Source organism: Diceros bicornis, chromosome 14 (assembly GCF_020826845.1).
Source record: "Diceros bicornis minor isolate mBicDic1 chromosome 14, mDicBic1.mat.cur, whole genome shotgun sequence".
Lineage (NCBI taxonomy): Eukaryota > Metazoa > Chordata > Mammalia > Perissodactyla > Rhinocerotidae > Diceros > Diceros bicornis.
The window spans coordinates 22,552,868-22,574,774 of NC_080753.1; the positions used below are offsets into that span (position 1 = coordinate 22,552,868).

The following is a 21,907-nucleotide window of genomic DNA, read 5'->3' on the forward strand; positions in this document are numbered from 1 at the left end:
GCTTGCAGGATCTGGCTTGACCTCTTGTGCTCCTGCCACTGCATAAGAGCATGCCCCGGGGCCAGCAGAGTAGACCCACACCTACAGCCTGGAGCGAAGCCCAGCGGAACTCAGCTAAGTCCAGCCAAGATCAGCCAAACCTCAACAACCTGCAGATCCATGAGTGAGAAAAACAGTTGTTGTAAGCAACTGAGATTTGGGGGTTATTATGCAGCAGCACTACCCCAACAGCTGACTAATACCCAATATACACAAACATGTATCAAACAGTACAAACAAAATTTCATCAAACAAGACTTACCCCTAAGGTATACAATGTACTCTGATAATTTCTATTATGTTTCGTTTTTTTAAAAACGCTGGTTGCAACCCACAGTTTGAAAACTACTGCTCTAAAGAAATTGTTCTTGGGGGCCGGCCCCGTGGCTTAGTGGTTAAGTGCATGCACTCCGCTGCTGGCGGCCCGGGGTTCGGATCCCAGGCGCGCACCGACGCACTGCTTCTCCAGCCATGCTGAGGCTGCGCGTGCGCGCGACGCACTGCTTCTCCAGCCATGCTGAGGCTGCGTCCCACATACAGCAACTAGAAGGATGTGCAACTATGATATACAACTATCTACTGGGGCTTTGGGGGAAAAAATAAAATAAATAAAATTAAAGAAATTGTTCTTGGGTTGTTTTTACTCCAACACACCTGAGGGATGTAGCACTGTATATCAACAACAATGGCTCACTTACTAGCTGTGTGACCTTGGGGAAATTACTTGACCTCCCTGAGCCTCAGTTTCCAAGTCTGTGAGATGGGAACAATAACATCTGGCTAACCGAGTTGTCACAGAGATTAAATGAGATAATGCACGTTAAGTGCTTAGCAAAGTGACTGGTACAGAGCAAGTATTCAGTAAATATTAGCTGTTATTTTCATTACTGAGAAGTTTAGTGAGGAACAGAAGGAACTAGAACAATTTCAAAGGACTCATTTCTTTTAGGATGGGGAACCAGGTTGAAGTTCCTGGAATAAGGTGGAGTATAACTGATGACACAAGGTCTAGGTAACGAAGGGGTGGACTCACACCAGCTGAGGGCCTAGAGCACTGAGGCATTAAGCACCATCTCTTTGCTCAGTGAGGACTAGGCCAGCCAGCAGAGAATAGGTAGTCGGCAGTCAGAGAGGAACTCTGAGATGGACAAGGTGGACCAAGGTGGACAAAAGGCGGCCTCGCGCCCTCCGAGCCCCCGTTCTCAACTGCTCCAAGAACCAGACAGAAGGACCAGTGTCTGCTAGTTATTCCTCTCCAAAGCCCCACCAGGCTCCGGGAAGGCACACAGCTGCTCTGATAAGCGAGGGAAGAAGGGACATCGTTCACGGACAACGGCAGGGAATGAGCATCAGAAGCAGGTTGTAAAAAAGGCTTCTTTATTGAGAGCAGCGAGTGTAAAAAAAAAAAAAAACAACAAACTGAAACGAACAAACAACAACAATAAAGGTGTGAGGCAGGGATGGCCCACCCTCCCCATCTCCTCCAGGGCCCACCCCTCCCTCCCATACCCACCCACCCCACGCTGCAATTACATACAAAAGCCGCCCATGGTGCATACAAAAAGGGCGGGTTATATAGTGTCAAAAGCTCCTGAATATTCCTTCATCTGCCAGGCACTTAGGATGAGGAAAAGAGAGAAGGGTGGGGAAGAGGCACGGGTCTGGGTCAGCGTGCACAAGTCCATGGGGGCAGGACTCACGGCTGTGTCCTCCGAGATCCTAGTGCACACCCCAAGGTGGGCCCCGTGGGCCAGAACTACCCAGGAACTTGAGTAAATCAAGGAACTGCCCTCAAACCCAGCTCACCTCCAGCCTAGCACTCTCTGGGTAAAGTTGGCAGGTGACTGGCAGAACTGGACCTGGTCAAGGCGAGCAGACCCAGGCCAGAAACTGGGATTACCTGAGGCACCCACACTATCCCTGATGGGAGAAGGGGTGGCAGAGAAAGCTGCCCAGCCCAAGGCCCAAGTCACCCAGTCTGGGTCTGAATCAGCCTCCCCAAGAGCTGAGGGTGAGGAAGAGGAGGGAAGCCCAGGCCTGCCCAGACCTCAGCAGTGCCTGTGGTGCCAGGGCGGGCCCCCTGGGGCCAGGGAACACCGGGATCTTGCCCATCATGCTGTGGGCGCCCCTCAGGAGGCCCTCCCCTGCCCACGCCATCCTGAGGCACAGCCTGCCTGGGCTCCCTCCTCACGGCTTGTTGTCAGCAGGGCTGTCTCCCAGGGTGTTGGCGATCTCGCTGAAGGAGGGCCGGTCTTTGGGGCTGAGCGCCCAGCACCGCTGCATCAGCCGGTAGAGCTTGGAAGGACAGCCCTCAGGCTGCGGGAGTCTGGCCTTCCCAGCCTGCAAGTCTGCAGGAAGATGTTGGGAGGAGTGTTAGTCGAAACTTTTAACCACCTGTCCAACACTCTGTGGAGCCTGCAGTTTCCACAAGCAGCCACATGAGGGAGACTCGAGGGGGCACTGGCCAGTGTCAGTGAGCACTGACTCAAGGAGTATACTATCTTGTAAACAGCGGAGATGACTCTGCTGGCCCCAGCTCCTTCTGGCTGGTGGGGCAGGGTCCACACAGCACAGGCGGCAGCCAGTGCATGGGGACTGAAGTGGAGTCAATGGGCAGGCATCAGAGTCGCTGGAGTGAGCACTGAGGACAACGGCTATTTACCAACCAGCATGCAAGTATTTCAGTATTCTAACCAGTGGAGTGGCCATATCTGTGTATCTGCTAATACCAGCCCTGAGAGGGGAGGCAGGCTGAACTGGCCCCAGGACCTTGAGCAACCTCTCTACCTGGAGAACATCTGGAATTGTCCCCTGGAAACATAGGTGCCTACCTGCCAGCACTTCATCGTCTGCCTGCCCACCATGGGGCATCTCTCCGTGGGTGAACACTTCCCACATCAACACACCGAAGGCCCAGACATCAGACTTGGTGGAGAAGTCGCTCTCCAGGATGGCCTCAGGGGACATCCAGCGCAGGGGCACCCAGGCCTGGCGGAAGTGGTAGTACTCACTGCAAGAGAGAACCACACAGGGATGGCAGTGGGGCAGGGTGAGGGACAAAGCCCAGGATCCCAACCTGGGTCTCATCTCAGGTCTGGGTCTCATATCCGGGCTAGAACCCGACCTCTCTACATCAAGGCATTCAGGGAAATGCGTAACATTTATGCTGAGCACGGAGGTGTACTGGATGAAATCTGGAGGGTCTGATGGTTAAAAAATTCCTGTAAGAATCAAACTTTGCCTAAAAAAAAAGCTAATTATCATACATACTTTCTGTATTGGCTAAAAAATGTGAAAAGCAAACACAGTAAATGGAAAGAAAATTTAAAGAGCTTTACTAGTGATATACCAATCGTGACTAAACCAACAGTCAGACAAACTGGGGTGACTCAAGGGCAAGTTTCCGGAGAAGCTATGTAGCGTGTGCAGGCAGTCCACAGCAATCTCCGGCCATGAGTGCTGAGCTTTACGTCTTAGGCTTTGAAATAATAATTTCCGAATTCAGGAAGTTACAGAGGGAATCACATAATAGCCAAATTATATATAAACTGTTATAAAGTTTGACTAGTCATAAAAAAAGTTTGTAATTTTTTTATCATTAGAGAAAATTTATAAGCGTCAGGGACCTGTGGTCCACTGGCTGGGAAGCTGCTGTACCTTTGGAGAGAGGATGGGAAGGCTCTGCCCCCTCCAGCTTTGGACTAAGCAGACACTAAGCCCTTTCCAACCCCCCAACTACAGTTGCCCTCTGCCCCTCGTCCCACCCCACCCATGTCCTTCTACCTGTTGTACACGTCCTTGCTGAGCCCCAGAGCCGACACCTTCACCTGTCTCTGAGCGCTGACCAGGCAGTTGCGAGCGGCCAGGTCCTTGTGCACAAAGCGGTTGTTGGACAGGTGCTCCATGCCCAGGGCCACCTGGGTGCACAGGGCCACCTGGAGTGAGACAGGGGCCGGTGAGAGCAGCCCAGCACTACAGGATCGAGGTGCCCATCCTCGACACAACCCTTGATGGGGCCTCAGTGCCATCCATATGATGCTTAGGAAGCCCCAAAACAAAAGCACAACAGTCTCAGTTTCCTTTTTTGTAAAATGGGCATAATAACAGTACCTGCCTCACTGGGCTGGTGGAAGAAGTGAATTGAATGAAAGAAAGTGCTTGGCACCACTCCGACACACAGCAGGTGCTCGATTAAGTGCGTGGCACATGGGGCAGGAAGAACACGTAGTAACTATTTGCTGAGTGAAAAATGACTGGGCAGTAATCAGAGCTGACATCTTTATGGGTGCTTCCTTTTTTTTTTTCCTTCCAAATTACATATTTTCTACTAGTTGTGTTTTATAAAAAACAAAACAGAGGCCAGCCCCGTGGCATAGTGGTTAAGTTCATGCACTCCGCTTTGGCAGCCCGGGATTCACAGGTTCGGATCCCAGGCGCAGACCTACACACCGCTCATCAAGCCATGCCATGGTGGCGTCCCACATATAAAATAGAGGAAGACTGGCACAGATGTTAGTGCAGTGACAATCTTCCTCAAGCAAAAAGAGGAAGATTGGCAACAGACGTTAGCCCAGGGCCAGTCTTCCTCACCAAAAAAAAAAAAAAAAGTTTAAAAATCAATGGTCTAGGGGCCAGCCAGGTGGCGCAAGCGGTTGGGTGCGCGTGCTGCGCTGCAGTGGCCCGGGGGTCACTGGTTCAGATCCCGGGCGCACACCAACACACCGCTTGTTAAACCATGCTGTGGTGGCGTCCCATATAGAGTAGAGGAAGATGGGCACGGATGTTAGCCCAGGGCCAATCTTCCTCAGCAAAAAAAAAAAAACAGGAGGATTGGCATCAGATGTTAGCTCAGGGCTGGTCCTCCTTACAAACAAAACAAAACAAACAAACAAAAAAATCAATGATCTAAACCTGTGCTGTCCAAAACAGTAGCCCCTAGCATCGTATGGCTATTGAAATTAATTAAAACTTCATAAAATTAAAAATTCACTCCTCACTCACTCCAGCCGCATTCTAAGTGCTTGGCAGCCGCATGGGGCTAGTGACTACCACACTGGACAGCACGGAAATAGACCATTTCCATCATCACAGGAAGATCTACTAGGCAGCACTGATCCAAACCACCCCCAAACTGGCCCCATCTACACATCCAATGTGTGGACTGGCGCTGCATATGCAAAGGCCCTGAACGAAGGAAGCCATCGAGAGCTGGGGAAAATCTCATCTTCTTGGTGCATTTTCTTTGTCAAAAGTGAAGACACAAAATCTCCAGATAGCTTCCAATCAAATGTGTGTAACCAGTGAGGAGGGCTAAAGAAGCAGTCAGTGAACAGGTCCGCAAGGACTACTGAGCCCTCCCTGGGTGCAGAGCTCGTGCTGGGTCTCCAAGAAAAAGTAGAGGCCACACTCCCAAAACAGCCCCTAGACGGCCATGTTCAGAATGCCCCAAGTGCCTGCCACTGGTTGTAAAAGGGCCAGATGACCACTGAAGTGGTCATCATAAATGGACAGACTCTACTTCAGGCTTCAAAACCCGAAGGCATTGTCCAGCCTTGCCCGGATATCTGTAAGAAGCAGACAAAGGCTTTTGTAATGAGCCCTCATCGGACTGGCCATTCCCCTCAGCCTGCTCTCTCTGGTCTGGCTCCAAGCAAAACAATCTGCTGCTGGTGAAGGGAAACAGAAGAGAGTGGACTTGGCATGGTGAATAACTTGCTATCGTTCCAGTAAGGCAGTGCTTCTGGAAATACTGGCTAAGCGAGGACAGTAAAAGAGAATTCTGTTAGGCCCAAGCCAATTAAGTGTTTCCTTACTACTGGGCAAGACGCCATCAGATGGCCACAGGATTAATTCTCAAATACTGTTAGAAAGACCTGCTCTTGGGTGAAGACCAGACCCACCCCTTCCTTTCCAGCTTTCACACTCCAAGGGCTTGCCTAAGTTCTGGCTACCTCACTGTGACACTATTGAGCTCTTATCACAACAGGCTTTCTGTCTCCAATCAAGGCATCTAACTGCATAAAGCGCTGTCCACCAGGTGTGCTAAGCTCACCCTGCTCCTTGTCTGTCATTAGCTTGCAGGTGATCCATGGAAAAATCACAGGTTACAGTCCCCCGACTTCAAAATCTCCATCATCATATCAGCTACTTGAACAAGCATTACCTACAATTATGCCAACACCCAGGGCCCATGTCTCTGATTTCTATCACTATCCCACTGCTATCCTGAAATTCTCCTGTGGTTCCCCCCAGCCCACCCACACCGAGCACGGCACCCTCACTCCAGCTCTAGCTGGCCAGGGAGCGCTGCCTACCGCTCCACTTCCCTTTAAAAAATTAACTTCTCCTCCTTCCATTCCCCCAGGACCCTAGGAATATAAAGAGACACAGCAACTCATGAAATTACTAGCACAACAAAGTATCTACAAGTTTTAATATCTTTCCTAAAAAAAAAAGCAGTATTTTTCAAACTACTGATCAAGACCCACTTGGGTCTCAAAACCAATTTAGTGAGTTAAAAAAAAAAAGAACAGGACAGGAAATATCAAGCGCACCAGATATAGTGTTGTGAACGTTTAATTTGGTTGTGTGTACGTGCGTGTGTACACGCTGGGTCATAACGTAAAATGCATTTCTTATAGGGGATCCTAACCAAAACACATTTCAAAGCCACTATCCTACACCAGGGCTCCTTGAACTTTAATAAGCTTAAGAATCAGCTGGAGAGCTTGGTTGGAAAATGCAGGTTCTCAGATCCCGCTCTCAGATATTCTGATTCCCTCAGTCTGAGGTATGGTCCAAAAATCTACATTTATTTTTTAACCCCCATTTGATGCAAAATATTGTCCTTGGAGAGTGTGGGACCCAACTTATTGAAGTTCCTCCATCAAATTTAAGACTCTCTGGCAAAAAAAAAAGGGTGGGAGAGATCTCTAGCAAAGGTGGTGATGACTTGCAGCCAAATAGTCCCTCAGGTCAAGGGACGGAGGTAACTGACTTCCTGTCAGGCCGTCTACATCCCTGTCCCAGCCAGAGAAACCTACCTTGATCCCCTCTCTCCTGAGGCCATCCCCTTCCTTTCAACTGCCTCCTGTCCTTGAGAGCTGAACTCAAATGGCTTTTTCTACCAAGAAACCTTCTTCATGAACCACACCATTTGTCCACCTAAAGGACATGGCTTCTTCAACTTCTCTTAATTTATGTCTTTCATTTGCTTTCTGTCATACCTGAAATCTATAAGACACATGACATACTCATTTACCCAAGCTCCCCTACTATATCCTAAGTGCCCCAAGGATGCCCGGCAGCTTCAATTTTGCATCCCCAAGGGCCCTGAGGCCCATGGCTGACTCGGTAAAGACTTGCTGGCTCCATGCAGGTCCTGATTTGTGAGCTCTGGGGTCCTGACATCCCACCTAGCTGGAGTAGCACATCCTGTCCTGTGGCTTCCCATCTACAGCCACTGCAGACAGTCCTGTGGCTTCTCAGAGATGGAAGGAGAGGCACAGTGTTGGGAGGCCAGGTCACTTGCTCTGTCTGGGCCTTAGTAAATTCACCTCTAATGGGAGGAGGTCAGTCTGAAGGGTACAGAGCTGCTTCCCCAGAGAGATCAGGGGCAGCCAGGGTCCCACTTGCCTGACTGATCAACCGGCCATGCCTTTCTGCCTTGCCCCCAGAGTCCACGAGCTAGGTCAGCCTACAAGGCAAGGAATGGTCACTTGTAAGGAAGGGCCCTGGCAGTCTCTGCCTTCCTGCCCTGAACTCTGACTGGTTTATGAGGTGACTTTGCTGTCAGCCTGGAAGCAGAGTGGCCCAGTCATGTGGAAGGAGGTGGGTCCATTTTCAGAGGGGAGGTGAGGAGGCTGGAGGCAGGAGGAGCTGGGCTGCAGAGGGATGGCTCAGGTGGGCAGAGGGCAGTAGGCAAGCCTTCCCTTCTTCAGTTTCACCCTGGATGAAACCGTGGGGCCTAGCCAGGGCTCTGCACTCAGAACCGCCCTCTGCCCAGAAGGCAGAGGAGAACCGGAAGGAAAGGCTGGGCAACCCACAGCCCACGTGAGAGTGAAAGTGTGAAAACAACAGCGGGTGAAGCGTGGGTAGCCCGTTCGCAGGAGAGTCTTCCACACTCAGGGCCACACCCAGTCCCGCAGGCCCCTAGGCCAGCAGATGCTCACTGCTCCAGCCCCATGCTCACTGCTCCAGCTGCAAAGGCTAAGAGCAGCCCTTCCGCTTGAGGCCAACGCAGCCACAGAAAGCCACTTGTGGGCTACGTGATCTGGGACAAGTCACTTAAGCTTTCTAAACCTCACTTTCTTCATCTGCAAAATGGGGACAGGGACATATATTCAGAGGATCACTGTGATCACTAGGATAACCCATGTAAAGAACTTACCACAGGGAGCACTCCATCAGGGTACCTGTTAAATGACTGCCCCTGCTCCTGGCCCACCCTGGGGACCTCCCGCCCTGTCCTCACCTTCTGCTTAGTGCTGAGGGGCTGTGACTTCAATTTTTCATCCTTGCTCTTGGAAATCCTCAGGAACTGTTTGAGATCTCCCTGAGGGGACAGCCAAGTGTCTCTGTCAGGTCCGAGCCCAGCCATTATCTCCAAAGGATCAAAGCAAGCAGGTGTGCCCAGGGTTCCTGCCCAGGCAGGTGGTGAGAAGCCCTGCCCTGAACGCTCACCCCAGCCCGGACTGCCTCCCGGGGAAAGTCCAGCAGAATTAAAAAATATATAGGAGATGTCTCCTAGAAACTCTCTCAGTCAGAGAGAGGAGGACTGTCCCTCTTACCCTCAGGGGAGCCCTCAGACAGGTGGGTGACAAAGCCCCTGCCCTCAGGGAGACAACAGGAAAATACAGCCCTACCCTCTGTTTTCGGGGACCCCTAGGAGGAACCCCTGCCCTCCAGGGGTTATTATCTAACAGACATGAACAAACAGGGAGAACACCAGCAGCAGAGACATACACAAAGCACTCGTAAGCACGTGCTAATGGAAAGATTATGGATTACACCTCCTGCCCCGAGCTGGGGGATTTAATAAGCAGCAGTTTGAGGACCATGGGGACTATGCCTGGATCAGTCAGGGAATGAAGAGGAAGAGGCAAATCTGGGCATGACAACTGGGGAGGAAAGAGAAGGCTGGTGACTGGGCTAATACCGGGCCTCCAATGTATGGGATGCCGGGAAGGAAGGAAAGCCAGGTTCTGATAAGTTTATCCTCAAGGAGTAACAAGCCCTGGGGAGAAATAAAAATGACAAACCAAAGAAAACCAGAATCAGGGAAGCAGACCTGGAAGGCATCCATGCAGTGTACAGAGTGCAAAGCCGGGAAGAACTTGGGACCAAGCCCCGGCACAGGGCTGGCTGATGGGAAAGATGGGGTACTGATCAAGGAAGGCAAGGTGTCAGAGAGCTGGGGGGCAGGAGGCTGAGCGTCGGTTGCAAGGCGGCAACAGCAGGTGGCCGTGGTCTTGGCTGAGACCACATGAGAGGAGGTTCCCATGGTGCCCCCACCCCGAGCTGTCAGGACACTGCCCTGCCCGAGACTCCCAGGTCCCTTGCCAACAGCATACCAGGTCCACATACTCCAGCACCATGTAGTGGGGCTCGGCCTCCCGGCAGAGCCCCAGGAGCCGCACCACGTTGGCGTGGTTCAGCTTCCCAAACATCTCGAACTCCCTCCGGAAGTCCAGCTGCTGCTGCTCGTCCCGGCTCTGCAGGCTCTTCACAAGCACCAGGGTCTCTGCTACCCCCTCCTCCAAGCCCTGCGCCTTGGCCAGGAACACCTCCCCAAACTCACTCTTCCCTGTGGGTACAGGTCTGAGTCGGCCAGCTGCCTTCCCCCAAGCAGAGGAAGCCCCTAACTTGGGGAAGTGCCTCGCCGCTCTGCCTCACACCGTGGGGAGTCTTTGCTGCACCCTACTTGCCTGCACTGGGCAGAGGCCCTGGTTCTGCTGCGTGACCCTGAGCAAACCACTCCCCCTCCCACCGTGGGCTTCCTGGTCTCCAACAGTAAAATACAGGGGTGGGATTCCTAGTCAGCGTTTTCCAAAGGGTGGTTTGTAAGAGAATTTTAGGTGGCTCATGATAAACATGTCTTCATGGTTATATGTTTTAATGTATGCTCAGAAAAAATTTAACTAGCACAAATCCATAATTCCTCATTTTTTCCTAAAACAAAGCTAACTTAAGTTAAAAAAATAAAGGGGAGGGAGTCAATCTAAAGAAAATATCAGGTAAATAATACACAGGAATGATGAAATCTGTGGAGGTGGGGTCTGAGAGAGGCACCAGCCGGACACACTGGACTAGATCCCGCAGGCTCCCCTCCATCTCTAGGGTTCTAGGCTTCAGCGACTTCAGAGCCACCGCCCTAATCTAGCCTCAGGACAGTGGCCCGTAGTCAAGCAGGGATAGCTGTGGCCAAGCCAACACACCCAGGGTGGTGATGGGCTGCAGGCTGGCCCGTGGGAAGTGCATCTTATCACTCGTGCTGTGGCGTTTGTTGGTGGCTGCAGAGCCGGAGCCCAAGCTGGTCAAGGCCACTTCCTCTTGGATCTCTGCTGAGGGCTGCCCATTCTGCAAAGGCCCACCTAGGAAGAGGGCGCACGAGGGAGTGTCAAGATGAGACCTGACACTCTGGCCACCATGGGGACCTCAGTTCTCTCCCCCAAATCCCTACTTCCACCGAATGGGTCCAATCCCAGTGCTCCACACAAAAGTGCCAATGCAACTGATAAACTGATGGGGCTGGGTGATGGGCCTCCCTTAGGGCAGCTGATTATGACCTCCCAAATGGAACAAACTGTACGTGTCATCCGAATCCCAGGTCCCTGGACACCATATCGACATAGGAGTTTTTGCTTTCATAGGGCCTCCTATGTGCAAAGCCCTAAACAGGCACAAAGGGGAAATCACATAAAGAAGACCAGGCCGTGCTCCTGAACCCCTAAGCTGATAGGCGAGACCCAGCAATGCCCCAGGGAGCTCTGAGTCGGAGGAGAGGGAGGGCAGGAGGAGAGAAACAGACAGACTGCCCTTGGGGGGAACTCAAAGAGTAAAGGGGGGAGACAAAGATGTATAACAGAAACATGACTACATATACTAAGTATATCTGGGGCTCAGTGCCGCGGCGAGAAGGCAGGAAAATGTAGGAAGCTGGCCCAAGAGGCTCCGATGGGGGAGTCTTGAGCCAGGCTGCTCAGAAGCCAAGGCCCTGGGAATCAGCCAACTCCAGGCTTCCAGTTAGGGGTGGGCAGCTCTGCTCTGGCCCCAGCTACCCAGTGCTGCAGCTCTCTCCTCCGTGGCCGCAGGAGGGCGCTAAGCACCCGCCCACTGGCACCGCCTCCCACCTCCAGGGGCCCCTCACCGTTGAGGCACTCCATCTCTGGCTCCTCGCCCTCAGGCTGCTTCTGAAGCCGCTTGGCTTTGCAGCGCTTCTTGCAGTAGAACATGAGGCCCAGCACAGCGATGATGTAGGCCACGGCAGCGCCCACGGACAGCCCAATGGTCTGGATCATCTTGTAGGGAGGAGGGCTGCCTGGACCCTCTGTCTCCTCCAGCACGGGCTTGTCTGAGAGATACAAAGAGAGGTCTGGGCAGGGGCCACCGAAGCAAACCCAGCCCTCCTTCTCTTCCAGCCCCTCCCCACCCCACACGTATGACAACCTCCCAGACACTCGATGGCCTGACCACGCCCAAGACCCAGGGAGGGTCACCACCGTCGCTGGATTTAATAAGGGCCAGGTCCTCGGGCCCTACCAAGGTCATAGGGAGCTCTGAAGGACATGAGGCCAGTGATTCCCAAGCTGGCTGTGAGTCCAAACACGAGGCCGGTGACGCATAAAAAACACACCTGTCAGAGCACTACCACAAACCCACACTATTTGGTAACAAGCTTCCTAAGTGACTTGATATCGTGAGCCAGGCCCTGAAGAGCAGCACTTGGGAAATTTTGGTTTAGAATCCCAGACACTGCCGGGCACAGAGCAGGTCCTTCAAGAAACGTATTTGTAGAAGGGATCTTCTAGTCTAGGGGCTTTCAAAGGCCTAGGGTCCCACGGAGAAAGAGGCGCCAGGAGTCACTGGGGAACTGAGGGAGAGAGGCCCAAAGGGGACACCATGCAGGATCCCCCAACTCCCACACACACCCAATGGCTTCAACCAAGGGGCCTTGTCACCTCACTGTTATCCATTTAAAGTTCCACATAAGACTTCATCTAGAAAAACAGTTGTGCTGCAAAACCAAAAAAGTCTGAGAACGTCTCATTTAAACCACTTTCATCTCACAGATGCAGAAACAAGCCCCTGGAGAGGAAATAACACCTCCAAAGGCGCAGAGTTGGTTATTAGGAGAGTCTCTGACCCTCGCCAGGGCCTTTACCTGACACAGCATCCTCTCTGGGCCTCCAGGGCCAAGGAAGCTTGTCCTGCTGCATCCTGACTCGATCCCTCCCCACCCACCCAGGGAGATGTGTGTGACTGCAGAGACCTAGGAGGAAGCGTTTTAGGACAAGAGCTCTCCCCCAACACCCCACCTCTAGCTGTGGTGTGTCACATAAGCGACAGCACAGCTCTAAGCAAGGAAACTGAGACTGTGCTGTGCACGGTGGAGGGTACACAGCTGGATCCCCACCCCCACCACAAAAATGGATTAAGTGCCTTTCGTGTACCGGGGGGCTGATGAGTACTAAGATGAGAAGTCTGGCCCCATCATTTCCCGTGCAGGACACCCCTCCCCCCCTCATACCCACGACGTAGAGGGGGGCCTCCGTGTGCTTGATGTTGCAGCTGTTGCCCGCGATGCAGGTGTAGCGGCCTGAGTCCTCGGGGGCCACATCGTGGATCACCAGGGAGCCGTTCTGGAAGATGTGCATCCTGCCAGGAGAGAAGCCACAGCACTGCCCACCTCGCCGGCCCCTGGGGAGACCAGGCTACAAGAGAAGCGAAGTGGATGTGGGAGGGAGACAGCCCTACCTGGGTCCCAGCTTGGTGGGGTCCAGGATGCGGTCTTTGCCCTTCCACTGAATGAGTGGTTTGGGGTCCCCCTGGGCCTCGCACCGCAGCAAGGCTGTGTGGCCCTGGTACACGGTCGTGCGCTCTGGCTCCACTTTGAAGGTGATGAACACTAGATGGGAAGTGCCCAGCAAGAGGCAAGGAGCAGTGAGCAACGGGGCGAGCAGGGTACCGGCTACCGCCCCACAGGGCCTGCCAGCCCTGGCCCCAGGGCCCAGCCACAGTCGCACCTGCCACGGTGAGCTGGACGTGGGCACGGATCTGGCCCTGCAGCCCATTGGAGGCTATACAAGTGTAGTTGCCAGCGTCATCTCGGGTCACCCTGGAGAAGTGCAAGTTCCCAGCATTGTCGGTCACCCACTCTGGGAGGCTGCTCCCATCTGCAGGGCAACAAAGGGAATCGTGGGATTGACCAGTTACATGGGTGGCTGGCAATGCTCTCAGTCACTCATACATACTCAAAAACATTGCTGTTCCTACCACGCACAGATAGACAAAGTCTGAACTCCTGAGCCAGGCGCTGGGAGTCCCCGCCATCGACTCCTTCTCTGATTTTCCTGTCTCACCTCCTTCTACTGCCCTATATAACATTCACTCTACCAGCTGGACTTCTGACTGGGCCTCAATTTGCCTTGTTCTCATCCTCATTGCCTCTCACTCCTTGCTCCTGGAACACACTCCTCCTCTTTGCCACCATCCCAGGCTTCAGATCCATTTCAAACCTCCCACAGAAAGCTCCCCTAGACCACCTGAGCAGAGAGCCCATTTCCTCCTCAAAACCTACAGCCCTACTCTCCAACTCTCACTCTTAACGGGTATGTAAAAACTCGTCCAGCCCTTTAAAAAACAATTTGGCAGTCTCCATCAAGGGTTGTAAAAATGTGCATACCCTTTTATACATAATTATTCCATTTCTGGGAATCTTTCCCAAAGGAAATAAACCCAAATCCAGAAAAAACTTTGGCTTATAGATGTTTATTGCAGCAATAAAAAGACAGAGAGAGAGAGACAGACAGACAGAGAGAGGGAGAGTGGGAGGGAGGATGGTTAACAACCCAAACCTCCAACATTTAGGGAATATTTAAGTAAATTACAGTGAATCCAATCATTGGAATATTATTGCAATCTTCAAAACTAATGTTTATGTATAAAAACATGGGGAAATGCTAGATAATGGTAAGTAAAAAAGCATATAAAGCTACGTACAGTTATCAGCATCTTCTATTTCAATAGTAAGGGTGACTTACTCATGTAAGTTAAATAAGTGAAAATTATAGGTACATATAATCGTACAATAAAATTGCTATATAAGGGCCGGCCCCGTGGCTTGGTGGTTGGGTGCGCGCGCTCCGCTGCTGGCGGCCCGAGTTCGGATCCCGGGCGCACACCGACGCACCGCTTCTCTGGCCATGCTGGGGCCGCATCCCACGTGCAGCGGCTAGAAGGATGTGCAACTATGACATACAACTATCTGCTGGGGCTTTGGGGGGAAAATAAATAAATAAATAAAATTATTAAAAAAAAATTGCTATATAAAAACAAAAAGATATGCATGGAAAAAGGAACACATCCAACGATGATGGATGGTGGGATTATGCATTTTTTTCTCCCAAAATCTTCTTTTTTTTTTCTTGTGAGGAAGATCAGCCCTGAGCTAACATCCGTGCTAATCCTCCTCTTTTTGCTGAGGAAAACCGGCTCTGAGCTAACATCTATTGCCAATCCTCCTCCTTTTTTTCCCCCAAAGCCCCAGTAGATAGTTGTATGTCATAGCTGCACATCCTTCTAGTTGCTGTATGTGGGACGCCGCCTCAGCATGGCCGGAGAAGCGGTGCATCGGTGCGCGCCCGGGATCTGAACCCGGGCCGCCAGTAGGGGAGAGTGCGCACTTAACCGCTAAGCCACGGGGCCGGCCCTCCCAAAATCTTCTAAAGGAGCCCATGTTACTTTTATGTCAGAAAGGATGACTATTTTGAAAAGGGGGAGGGAGGACCTTACAGCACGGTCTGGACCAATCCAATTACTTGTTGCCTTGAGTCGTCTTATATGTTGTCTAATGCTATAATCTGAACTCTTTTGTGTCTGGCTTTTTTCTTCCTAACTGGACCATAAATCAGCCCTACATTTCTTGTCTATCCCACAGTTCCTGGCATGGTACTGGGCACTCAGTTGGTCCTCAGACATGCACACATCGACCAGTGGATTGCCCTGCCTGCCCCCGACCCCCTGCCCCCATGGTACGCACCGGCCCGTATCCACTTAATAGTGGGCTTCTCTCGGCCTGTGGCTGAGCAGGGCACCGTGGCCTCCTTGTCAAACTCCATGCACTGCTGTGGCCGGGGCGGCGGTGTGAACTTGAGCTTCTCTGTTTCAGTAGAGGGAGGGCGGGTGGGGGGAATGAGGAGGAATTGAGGAAGCTAGACAGGCCGGGACAGGCCTGAAGAGCCTGGACCCTGCTGCCCCTTCCCCTTTACTCTCCTGCTCACCCAGCAAAGCACTCTCCCCACACACGCGAGCTCACCTAGCACTTGGACACGGGCTTGGGCCTCAATGCTGCCGGCTGGGGTGCTGCTCACGCAGCGGTACCACGTCCCATCGTACACCTCCACGCTGTTGATGCGCAAGGTCCCGTTCTTGGAGACCTCGAACCGCGAGTCCTACAGCAACACGAGACGTGACATGAGAAGTCTTGGCCTGAACCTCCACCAACATCTTCCTGGGGGCAGACTCCGGGGAAAGAGTGCTATGGAGGTGAGCACAGTGAGCAGTGGGAGGGGCTTCCGCCCCATCCACCAGCAATGATTCTCATTCTTACCTCCGAGATGAGCATCTGGTTTCTGTACCAGATGACTGTGGGTTTGGGCGTTGCCTGGGTCAGGCAATGCAAATAGCCCGGCTTGCCCTCCTCCAGCTGGCTGTCTTGGGGCTTTTTCACCCACGTGGGCACCGCTAGAGAGACAAGGAGGAAAGAAGAGAAGGTTGATTAACATGTCTGCAAAACCAAAGGATCCAAATCCAAGAAATTCTAATATTCCACTAGGCCCTGAGTTCAGAAACCCTATCTGCTCCGGTGATAACTGCAGCAATTACCCCTTGGTGAAAGCCTAGGTGCCAGCACCTTCCAAGCATTATCTTACTTAATGGTCACAAAAACCCCTAACGTATTCCTGTACCCATTTTACAGCTAAGAAGACAGAGGTTCAAAGAAGTAATGGTCATTTGCTAATACATGATAGAAACAGGATCGGAAACTCTCGTCTGTATGATTCCAAAATCCTTGCTCTTTTTATTACACCACAATGCTCCAAGGCTCGGTCCTGAGATCTCTGCTGTTTTAGCCATGAATGATCTCATCTGGTCCATGGCCTTCAATACTATCCAAGTGGATGATTCCTAAACCTATACCCTGGCTCCTGACCCCCCCCGCCATGAGCTTCAGACTTGCACATCTAACTGTCTACTGGCATCTCCAGCTGGATATCTAATAAGCATTTAGATGTGCAAAAGAGAACACTTGATTTCTCTCCAAACCTGCTCATCCCAGTTTTCCCTATCTTAGTAAATGGGGCCACCATCCAGCCAATTGCAGAAGCCAAAAACCTAGCCTTGACTTCTCTAAGTAACCCCCGCCCCATCACATTCCTTCTACACAAACCGTATCTACCTTAGCTCCAAAATATATCCTGAATGTGACCACCTCTCACCTCCACATCTACTGCCTCTGTTCAAGCCCCTTCAATCTCCCTTGGACAATACAGTCACTTACTAACTGGTCTCCCTCTTTAGGCTCTTGCCCCTAACAATCTGGTCTTCTCAGAACAGCCAGAGTGATCTTGTGAAAATGTCACTCTCCGACTCAAAATCCTGCAAGGACTTCCCGTCCTCCGACTTGGTGTGGGAGATTGTTTGCGAAGATGGCTGTAAACAGTCCTCCCATCCCTTGCATCTCTTCGTCATGTGATGTTGCCACTTTCCCATCAAGAAACAGAGTTTATTTCTCTACTGCCTGGATTCTGGGTGGCCTGTGACTTGCCTTGTCCAACAGAATACAATGGAAGTGACACTGTGCAACTTCTAAGCCAATGCCTTGAGAAGCCTTACAGCTTCCACTTTAGCACTCTCGGGACCCAGCTCCCACGTGAGGAAGCCTGAGCTAGCCTGCCGGAGCAGCCACGTGGAAGAGAACCCAGGCACCCTGGTCGATGTCCTAGGTCAACTGCCAGACATGTGAGTGAGGACATCAGAGAACAGCCAGCCACCAGCTGATCTATGGGTTGACAGCAAACACAGGCATAAGCCCAGCCCAGCACATGGAGCTGATGAGCTGTCCCAGGTGAACCCCTTCCACAGAATCACAAGCAAATCAGTGGCTATTGTTTCAAGCTACTGAGTTTTGGAGTGGTTTGCTACGCAGCAGCAGATAACTGATACACTGGGAATAGAAGCCAAAGTTCCTACTATGTTCTTACAAGGCCCTCGTGATCTCATCTCTACCTCTCAGACAACCTCAACCACACTCACCATCTCTTACTCAACTCCAGGCACACAGATTACTGCCGTCCCTCCAACACACAAGCCCATTTCTGTCTCAGGGCCTATCCACATGGATCCCTCCTTAATTTAAGTATCAACTCAAATGCCATCTTCTAGAGAAGGCGTCTCTAAACTCCCTCTGGCCCTCGCGCCGTCTCTCTCTGTCACTTACCCTATCGTATTTTTCTTCACGGCTCTACCGCCACTTAAAATTATATATTTGCTCATTCAGTTGCTTTTCTTGTTTGCTTTGTTGCTCCTATTAGACTATGAGCTAAACAAGGGGAGGGATTTTTGTCTGCTTTGCTCATTGCTGCATTCCCAGTACTGGGAGCAGTGCTGAGCACAAAGGCGGCACTCAACAAATCTGTGACTGTGGCGCTCTCCCTCCTCTGAACTCTACCCCCTACCCCTCCGCACCTCATCCAGCCCTCCCTGTGTCATGCACTCTAACTTCACAGGCCTCCTCCTCAGAGCACAGTGCAGGGCACAGCGCACGGCTCAGCCAGTGCCTGCTGAATGACGGATCGAAGCCAGCATTCCCTACCTTCTGCACACATAAGCATCACCTGGAGCACCTGTCCAACACTCTCTGCCTGGGCCCCACCCCTAGAGGGTCTGGGTCAGAAGATCCAGAGTGCGGTCCCAGATTCTGCATTTTTAAAAGCACCCTCAAAGAAACAGGTGATCCACAGACCCTGACTGGAGAAAGGCTGACTGAGGCTGCTTGCATCTCTCTGCATGTCAGTGTGGAAGCATCCTGAGCACATGTCACCTGTGTGCTGCAGCTTCCCACCTAAACTAGGTACCCGAGCATGAGAGAGCATGTCTCCGAGGCTTTAGTCAGCTGCCGGGAGGTGATGTTGGAGTGGACAGTGGAGAGCCAGGCATGTGGTATCTTAACGGGAATAATATCGTCACAACTTCAAATTTACAAAGCCCTTTCCATATTCAAAATCTTTGGGAATTTTTGAAATTTACCCACCTGTAAAGATGGAGAGGTAAGTGAAAGAAGCAGGTTACAGAACTGTGTGTATGTGTGTGTGTGCATATGTGTGTGTGTGTAAGAGTTTGCCTTGTATATCCTTTTAAACTACCACAAAGGTTTGCAACAGGCATGGTGTAAAGAAAAAAGTAAATAAATTTCTCTGCCTGTAGCAAGGGTATATAGGTCTTTATCATATGCACTTTGTCACATTCATTGCTTTTTTCCTCCTCTTATTTCACAAGTAGTATGACCGATATGGAAATTTAGAAAGTATAACAAATAAAATAATAATCACCTATAACTTTGTCCATCACCTTCCCAAAAAAGAAAAGTCTTTTTCATCCACCTCATTTGCTCTTTCTAACCATCTTGTAGGTAGGCAGTGAGTTACTGGCCCCATATGGATGAGGAAACTGAACCCTAGCAAGGCGGGTGACTTGCTACCCATAGTCACTCCACACTGGGGACTCCAGACTCCTAGTCCACTGCTCCTTCCTCTGCAGCCAGAGGACCATTTTCAGTGAGGGCTGTCACCCCAGCCTCTGTGCCTGGCTCTCCACTGTCCACTCCAACGTCACCTCCCAGCAGCTAACTGATTCCCAAGCCTGCAGGGCCCAGAGCTGACAGGGCCCCAGGTGAGCACAAGGGAAGCCTCTGTCCATCACACCCAAGACCTCCTGGGACCTGGGCTGCCCTCCACCTCGCCTCGACCTTCAGGGCAAAGGTGCTCACTGGCCACGGTGATGTTGACATCCTGTCGCCGTTGACCAGCCAGGTTGGCTGCGTGACAGGTATAGACACCAGCATCACTCTCAGCAGTACTGGCAAACACCAGCTCATGGCCCTTCTGGTAGACTCTGCCGTGGGCAGGCAGCCGGACACCTGCGTGTTCCCACCACACACTGGGCTCTGGCAGACCCTGGGGGGGCAGGCAGGCCACACGCTCCTCGCTGCCAGCTGTGAACACCCGTGGCTCAAATGGTGGCATGTCTTCAATCTCTGCAGAGATGTGAGCAAACAGCTGATCAGTGGGTCTCAGGGTACTGGAGGTTCTCCCACAGCAAGCTTTGGCCCTTTCCAGCACAAATGCTCCCCTATAACCCTCCGCATCTCCTCTTCCTACCCCCAGCATCCTCTTCCTACCCCTGCCTTCCAAGCTGCCCTCCCAGGGGAAACAGGGGCCTAGATCTCTACATGCCAACAATGTTGAAGGCAGCCCCCACCTCGGCACCCAAGACCCAGGGACGCACCTGCCAGGTGAAGCACGGCTTCCAGGACGACGGGAGGGCCCCTCTGCCCCTGGCCTATGCAGCGGTAGAGCCCTGCATTGCGCGGCCGGACCTGGGTCAGCAGCAGGGACCCATTGGCAAACACCGTGGCTCTGCGGAGGTGTGGGGGACTGCAGAGGGGAGAGAGTGCTATTTGGAAGAAGTGGCCCACAGGCCTCCTTCTGGAGGGAAATACGATGGAACCCTGTCCTGCAAAGGTCGGAGATGTAGGAAGGAATTGGCCAGGAACAGGGCAGAGAGAAGGAAGCTGACACACCACGATGGTGTGTGTGTTCAAGTACATGTGGGTGTGTTTTCTAACCCTAAGAGACTCAGCTTTTGGGGCAGTGAGACGAGCAGCAGCGTAGGTGAGAGACTGCAAGGAATCAACAATGTGCAACAGCAGAGACGGAGGGGCCCCCTTCCCGCTGCATCAAGAAAAGCCTGCTGATAAGGCGCCCAGCTCCAGCAATTAGCAGCCCCTCGGCCAGACCAGATGAACTACTGATGACGTCCTTGGGGCTGAAGCCAGGTGGGATCCAAGCCCCTAGCCAGGGGAGCCACACCCCCAAGGACCATGGCCACACCTGGCACCACAAACGTGCTCTCTGTTCTCATAGGGCCTGGGTGAGGGCAGAAGTCCCTATAGAAGGGCTGACACCTCCCAGCACCTTCTGGAAGTGTTTGCTTCCTCCAAAAAATGTGCGTGTGTGTGCATGCATGCATGTGTGTATGTAAGGTGTCTTTGCCATCCAGGATCTTTCTATCCAGACTGCCATCACCCCGGTCCCCTGTGTCCCTCCATCCCTAGGCCTCTACCTCCCACCCCAGGAGACCCATGGGGACAGGAGGGGAGGGAGAAAGAGGTAGAGCCACCACTAGCTCATACAGTGTCTCTGTGGGAACTGGAAAAAGATGCCCTTCTTGGACTCATTTTGTACTTGGACTTCTCTTTCTTGGACTCGTTTTGTAACAGCAAGACATTCCACTGCCATCTGCTGGAAATCTGAAGTAATACATGTATAGATCGATGATGTCTGTGATATCAATCTCGTTCCCTTTTAGAGAACACACATGGGCAGTGCACAACCTGCACCCCTGTACTTGAAGGCCCCCCGCCAGATGCCTTACCGGCTGCGATTAGTGATGGGAGTCTCATCCTCAAAGACCCACTGTAGGCTCGGGGGTGGCTGGGCTGAGAACTGACAGTGGAACATGGCCTCCTCGTTCCTTGCCACTACCACATCCTGGGGCGCCAGCACCACCCTGGCAAAGCTCTCATCTGGGGTGGGGAAGCACAGACATGTGAGCAGGCAGGGTGGGGAGGCCCCTCCCAACCCCACCTCATCTTTTCCACCCCTGTGCCAGGCTCACCAGCAATGCTCAAGGTGAAGTTCTGGCTGCTGCAGACCTGGCCAAAGGCATTGTGGGCACAGCAGGAGTAGAGGCCACTATGCTCAGGGCTGGCCGGCCGGAGGGTCAGGTTCCGCTCCTTGCTGCTGACCATGTGGTTGCTCTGACCATCGGAGAGGGGGCTCCCATCCCGGAACCACTGGTAGGTGGGCCTGCGGGGCCAAGGGGGTCAGCAGCAGAGGGGCAGGGGGCACTAAAGTGGCCAGTGGAAAGGATACAGAATCAAGAGGTCGGGGCTAGACTCCTCAGTTTACAAATGGGGAACCTGAGACCTGGGGAGAGAAAGTGACTTGCACACAACAATTCAGGGGCGGAATCAGGTTGAGATTCTAGATCTCTCAGCTCCCAGAATCTGGGATCACCCCGCAGCACAATGCTGCCCCTCCTTAGTCACCAGGGCTGGCGTGGAGCGGCTTATGGGCGGGGCAGTTACAGAATAAAGCGAGGTGCACCTGAATAGAGTCCACGATCTGGGGACACACCTCTGCCTGTCTACAATAACCCTCTCCATCCCCACCCTCAAAGTCAGCTCCTTACCGAGGGTGCCCATCAATGTGACAACGCAGCGTGACCTGGGTCTGCGGCTGGATCTCGGCTTCTGAGGCTGGATGCTTCAGGACCACAGGACCGGTCTCAATCCCTGGAGCAGAGG

General features: G+C 52.4%; 1 protein-coding gene across 2 annotated transcripts in view; it reads right to left on the minus strand.

Annotated features, from left to right (window-relative positions):
* Positions 1 to 1,553: 1,553 nt before the first annotated feature.
* PTK7 (protein tyrosine kinase 7 (inactive)) overlaps positions 1,554 to 21,907 on the minus strand; it is a 56,495-nt gene continuing 36,141 nt past the window's right edge. For both annotated transcript variants that reach the window (XM_058554331.1, XM_058554330.1), the window contains exons 3-20: positions 21,793 to 21,895; positions 21,217 to 21,407; positions 20,974 to 21,124; positions 19,825 to 19,973; positions 19,307 to 19,573; positions 15,869 to 16,002; positions 15,575 to 15,710; positions 15,299 to 15,418; positions 13,284 to 13,433; positions 13,015 to 13,165; positions 12,788 to 12,915; positions 11,408 to 11,611; positions 10,476 to 10,631; positions 9,612 to 9,844; positions 8,513 to 8,593; positions 3,823 to 3,974; positions 2,871 to 3,049; positions 1,554 to 2,387 (exon numbers count right to left, since the gene is read on the minus strand). In XM_058554331.1, the coding sequence (XP_058410314.1) occupies positions 2,227 to 2,387; positions 2,871 to 3,049; positions 3,823 to 3,974; positions 8,513 to 8,593; positions 9,612 to 9,844; positions 10,476 to 10,631; positions 11,408 to 11,611; positions 12,788 to 12,915; positions 13,015 to 13,165; positions 13,284 to 13,433; positions 15,299 to 15,418; positions 15,575 to 15,710; positions 15,869 to 16,002; positions 19,307 to 19,573; positions 19,825 to 19,973; positions 20,974 to 21,124; positions 21,217 to 21,407; positions 21,793 to 21,895 (2,846 nt within the window). In that variant the 3' untranslated portion in view covers positions 1,554 to 2,226. The remainder of the gene's footprint in view (positions 2,388 to 2,870; positions 3,050 to 3,822; positions 3,975 to 8,512; positions 8,594 to 9,611; positions 9,845 to 10,475; positions 10,632 to 11,407; positions 11,612 to 12,787; positions 12,916 to 13,014; positions 13,166 to 13,283; positions 13,434 to 15,298; positions 15,419 to 15,574; positions 15,711 to 15,868; positions 16,003 to 19,306; positions 19,574 to 19,824; positions 19,974 to 20,973; positions 21,125 to 21,216; positions 21,408 to 21,792; positions 21,896 to 21,907) is intronic.